Source organism: Triticum aestivum, chromosome 1D (assembly GCF_018294505.1).
Source record: "Triticum aestivum cultivar Chinese Spring chromosome 1D, IWGSC CS RefSeq v2.1, whole genome shotgun sequence".
NCBI classification, from domain to species: domain Eukaryota; kingdom Viridiplantae; phylum Streptophyta; class Magnoliopsida; order Poales; family Poaceae; genus Triticum; species Triticum aestivum.
The window spans coordinates 495,465,929-495,471,281 of record NC_057796.1 but is presented as its reverse complement, the minus strand read 5'-3'; the positions used below and the strand labels follow the sequence as shown (position 1 = coordinate 495,471,281).

The window sequence follows — 5,353 nt, the reverse complement described above, 5'->3', positions numbered from 1 at the left end:
GGCGATGGAGCCGCGCATCGGCAACAAGTTCCGCGTCGGCCGCAAGCTGGGGAGCGGCTCCTTCGGGGAGATCTACCTCGGTCCGTCCCCTTCCCCTCCGGCCGCCAGATCCCCCTTTCCTCCCAAAGCCATCGCCTTTTTCTCCTCCTCTTTTTTTTTTTTAACAAATTCCGTCTCCGTCTCTCTGTGCAGGCACCAACGTGCAGACCAACGAGGAGGTCGCGATCAAGCTCGTGAGTTCCTCCGTCCCTCCCTCCCCCTCCTCGACGCTCATCAATTTTATCCGCCCCCCGTGGTGTGGTTTCGGGGGATCTAGGTCGAATTGGATGCTAGATTTGGGGAATTGCCATGCTAGTATTGTATTATTTCCCCAGCGTCGGATTAATAAGGCCATGGAAACCCGGAGATTACGCGGCCTGTTAATCCCTGTAGCTAATGCTCATGGAATGGTGATGCATGGATTTGGGGTGCTGGCTGAATCATGTGCTGTGTGCAGGCCATGTGATATTTTCTGCTTAAGAGCTCTCATACTTTCCTGCAATGCAGTTTGTTGTAGGTGCTGGTTACATGCTTTGCTTTAGCTGCTGCCGAAATATGAACCTTCAAGAGGTGGAATACACATATGTCAATGCCAATACACTGCACCTATCTTCAATTTTCGTAGGCTAGGATTCATTTGCTCGATCTCAGTACACGTTTTGTCTGCCAAAATATGAGATTCTTCAAGTGATGGAATCAATGTTTTAAATAGCGGCGGACCTCAAAATCAGCTATAGCGGGCTATTTGTACATGGGACTATTTAGCGGCACCCTGCTGAAAAGGCTATATAGCGGGCGGAGCTATAGCCGGCTATTTAAAACATTAGATGGAATGCACAAATGTTTTGCAGCAGTATACTGCCCTTCTGCTACACTTTTTTCTAGTCTGGTGCTCATTTGCTTGATCTCTTAACCGTAAACTTGTAACTACATCACAAGTACGGTTTATTTTCCTGAAGTGACGCTCTTTGATTTGTCTTGTTCCTGCGTGGTTTTGTTCAGGAAAATGTCAAGACAAAGCATCCGCAGCTGCTGTATGAGTCAAAGCTGTACAGAATACTTCAAGGAGGAAGTAATATATTTTTCTGCTTCCTTGGTCTTACTTGGTCCAGTCTCTTTTCTCCCGTTTATTCAAGGAGGGATCAACTGACTCCCCCTACTGTTCTGCAGCTGGAATCCCAAACGTCAAGTGGTTTGGTGTAGAGGGTGATTACAATGTTTTGGTGATGGACTTGCTGGGCCCAAGCCTCGAGGATCTCTTCAGTTTTTGCAACAGGAAGCTGTCTCTAAAAACTGTTTTGATGCTTGCTGATCAAATGGTATGCAACACTTCAGATTCCCTTGGCATCATTACTTTGGTCTCTTCCGTTTCATCACGTGGGATCTAAACAACTTCCTTTTTGTTAGATCAATCGTGTTGAGTTCGTCCATTCCAAGTCTTTCTTGCATAGAGATATCAAGCCGGACAATTTTCTCATGGGTCTTGGGAAAAGGGCAAATCAGGTAAATGCTACATTCCACTAGACTGCCTTTATTGATGGATGTATTATTGGTGTTCTTATCAGTAACTTTCATCTATCTGTAGGTTTATTGTATAGATTTTGGGCTGGCAAAGAAGTATAGGGATACATCGACACACCAGCACATTCCATATAGGTAAATGTTATATCCCATTGTTGATCTACTTGAAGAGATTTGGATGCATGCTACAGTATATTGTCAAAGTTGCGGCTGTTCTTTTGATGTTGCCACACATAACCTTTTTACATTCATGGCATAAGCATTTTATGTTCATGCCTGAGTTTTGCACTGATATTATTTAAATCAGTGGAGAACACAGTATCTGTGGCAAAACTTATGACCGTTCTCTATTTAATCACAGAGAGAACAAGAACTTAACAGGAACAGCAAGATATGCGAGTGTAAACACTCATCTTGGAATTGGTAAGTTTGCTTGACTGTTGGCTGTGTAGTCCTTTATTCTGTAACTGTACCTAGACTCCTGAGGCATGTAGTGTCATTTGTTCCTTGTAAACTTGTCTTACCTTTCATGCATTTATCTGTTTGCATATCCTAATTTGATTTTCTGCTTCACCGTAGAACAAAGCAGGAGGGATGACATGGAATCTCTTGGATATGTGCTGATGTACTTCTTGAGAGGAAGGTTGTTGACAATAACCACACGCAATTTTTCTGGCATCTCTGCCTAATTATCTGTACTGACACATGCTGTTGTTGCTGTCAGTCTTCCATGGCAGGGTCTGAAAGCTGGGAACAAGAAACAGAAGTATGAGAAAATCAGCGAAAGGAAAATTGCCACTTCAACTGAGGTAGCCTGTGTTCTTCTCTATATCCTGCGTTCAACACCATTGAGGCATTCTTTTCTTAATTGTATTCTCTTGACTGTAGGCCCTCTGTCGTGGATATCCTACTGAATTTGCATCTTATTTCCATTACTGCCGCTCACTGCGCTTTGAAGATACGCCAGATTATCAATATCTCAAGAGATTGTTCAGAGACCTTTTTATTCGAGAGGGTGGGTTTTCTTTTTTGCATGTTGTGAACTTATAATCGTTCATTTAATTTAGTCATTAATGATCAGTTGATGTTTACAACAAAATTCTGCAAATTGCTCTCCATTTTGAACTCTTGACAGAGCAATGCTTTCTACTTGCAGGGTTTCAATTTGATTATGTTTTTGATTGGACGATTCTCAAGTATCAACAGTCACAGATGACCAGTGCTCCACCGCGCGCCATGGTCAGTACATTGCAACTGTTCCTCGTTTCCTTAATGCTGTGCACATGAGGATTCATGTCTTACTGTTTGCTACTTTCCTTTTATGTTAGGCCGCGGCAGCAGGACAAAGCTCTGGGATGGCTCCCATGGCAAATAGACAGTCAGGTACCGTATATTATCCATCTCATGATGGATTCTAGAGTATCTTATGAGTTATTTATATGTAAGGCAATGAGTTAGTATCTGTATTAGATGGAAGTCTGTATTCTTCAAATAAGATGGTATTTCCCTGGAAAATAGATTTTTGAAATGTGCATGTGGTACAACCAGATTGAGATTGAACAAAATGTTTGTAGCAGTAGGAAGTGAGAAATCAGGCTCATTACCTGTCGCTTTGTTCTGTTGAGTTGGTTAATTGTATGTATATCTGGGAACCGTTTAAATGATAATCAGATAAGCGTATGGGAAATACAGATGTATGATAATGAACCCATGGAGACTTGTCTGATTACATGCAGTTTGGTCTTGCCAATATCTTCTCTTCTCGCGTCTTTATGTGGTTAACAACTGTGCACTGAATGGATGCAGCCACTGAAGAAGGGAGGAGGAGCGGGTGGTCAGATATGGATGGCATGCGGCGTCAGGTTCCACCTCCAGCTATAAATGCAGGCAGCCTGGCCAAACAGAAGTCACCTATCAGACATGACCAATCCACCTCAAAAGATGCTATTGTAAGTTGTCAAGAGTTGCTGTGTATTTCATCCCATCTGTCTCTTGTTGCTAGGGAAATATGTAGACCACTGAAGTGGTCTTGTGTACATACATACATAAAACTGGCCTGTAACACCTGACCCTTAAATGACGTGTAGTTCTCCAGTTCGACTTTGTTGGGACGGTCAAGCGGATCCTCAAGGCGACCTGCTGTCTCTAGCAGCCGGGAGCCGAGCACGGACGCGGAGCAGACGCGCAGCCGCACGACGGACGCGAGCCCGGGGGCGTTCCAGCGGTCGTCCGCCCCGCGGTGGAGCCCGCAGGTGGGCGACTCATCGGACACGAGGGGGCGGTCGTCCTCGGGCAGGCACCAGTCGTCGAGCGCCAAGAACTACGAGTCCACGGTGCGGGGCATTCAAGGCCTCAACTTCGACGGTGACGACAACAGGAACCACTACTAGGCCCTGAGGCGGAGGAGGAGGCCGGGCAAATAAGAGGTGTGGTCTGGCGGGGGTGTCTCAGCCAGGCAGCGGCTACCACGGGCGGGCGTGCCGTGGTCTTCTTTATAACGAATGAATGGATGGAATGAATGGTGTTTGATGACGGCGGTGGGTTGCTTGGCCGTTTTAATTTGTACAGTTTGTTTCTCCCCTTTGTTGTGGTCGCTTGCAGCGGCGTTAATTTTAGTCCCTTGATGAAGATGGATGATGTTCTATTTCGGAGAGATGTATGCAGGCCGGCGTGGCATAACGCCGCTCGTTTGGAATCCGTTGGTTTTAAATTAAAATGGCCGAATGCCTGCGAATATATAATACATGTTTTAAAGTTTGTGAGACTGAGAGCTGCTGCTGCTGTTGATTCTGTTGGCGAAGCTGAGATGATTGACTGCGAGCAGATGTGCTTTTCATTTTAGTTTGTTGATGATGCTTGAGAATTGCTGCTGTTCATTTATACTTTTGGCAAGGCTGAAGTGGTGTGCTATTCTACTGTTTCATACCAAACCTTTTGGCTTGGGAGTTGGGTTGTTCATGCCATCAAACTGCTGTTGCTGCTGTTGATTCCTCTCTTCCTTCAAAAAATTGAACAAATCCAGCACCTTACTTTTTTTTGTGTGAATGGAGATATGTGGATCTCTTGGAGCTGTTCATGCCATTTTGAGTGATCTGTTTTTTTCTGAGGGAATGTGAATGGTGATCTTTTTCAAAATATTTTTTTTGGAGATTTTTGTATGCTGCTGAATTTACAATTGAGTTTTTGGTTGAGGTCTGGAACCACTTTGACTGTCTGCTTGTATCAACACCAAACTTCATCAATCTCAAGACCGCCCGGCTCAGTGCTCATAGAGGTACGGTATGCATGCGTGCCTTCATGCGTTTGTCAGAAAACAAAATAATCCGATGCAATTTCATAAACCAAATTTTGAACTTTGTTGAAAATCTTGAGACCAAATTAACTTTGCTACACCATCAACTGGCATTCTTTTTTAAGAACAAACTTGGCACCTTTTTATAATCTACTGTATTTGTTTAGTACTCCTGTACTGTACTATATAAGCACTTCTTTTTTTACCATCATTTTTTTGGCAAATCGGAGTAGAACATTTTTTTATCATCAACTTAGCACTTGTTTTTTTTAAATGGTCTCCGTTCAAGTCCGTGGGCCTCGTGGCCTGGCCCTAGCCCAACCGCCAGGCCGGCCCGGCCCGGCCCAGGGAAAGAACGACGCGAAACTCCCCACGAAATTAACCAGAGCCTGGAAAAACAGAAGGGGAAAAAAATCTACTCTTTCTTCTTCTCCAATCTCTCTCTCCAGTCTCCACCCCCACCCTCACCGGCTCCGATCACCCGGCAGGCGGCGCGGCGGG

The 5,353-nt window shown here is 44.7% G+C and overlaps 1 protein-coding gene across 1 annotated transcript in view; it reads left to right on the top strand.

Annotated features, from left to right (window-relative positions):
- The window catches only part of LOC123183413 (casein kinase 1-like protein 2), a gene marked incomplete in the record, with an annotated part of 4,815 nt that extends 519 nt beyond the window's left edge, over positions 1 to 4,296 (top strand). The window contains 14 exon segments of the mRNA XM_044596229.1: positions 1 to 80; positions 193 to 233; positions 1,042 to 1,111; positions 1,210 to 1,358; positions 1,447 to 1,542; positions 1,625 to 1,695; positions 1,922 to 1,983; positions 2,140 to 2,203; positions 2,285 to 2,369; positions 2,449 to 2,575; positions 2,717 to 2,799; positions 2,889 to 2,943; positions 3,367 to 3,509; positions 3,648 to 4,296. Of these exon segments, the coding sequence (XP_044452164.1) occupies positions 5 to 80; positions 193 to 233; positions 1,042 to 1,111; positions 1,210 to 1,358; positions 1,447 to 1,542; positions 1,625 to 1,695; positions 1,922 to 1,983; positions 2,140 to 2,203; positions 2,285 to 2,369; positions 2,449 to 2,575; positions 2,717 to 2,799; positions 2,889 to 2,943; positions 3,367 to 3,509; positions 3,648 to 3,950 (1,425 nt within the window).
- Between the last annotated feature and the right edge of the window lie 1,057 nt (positions 4,297 to 5,353).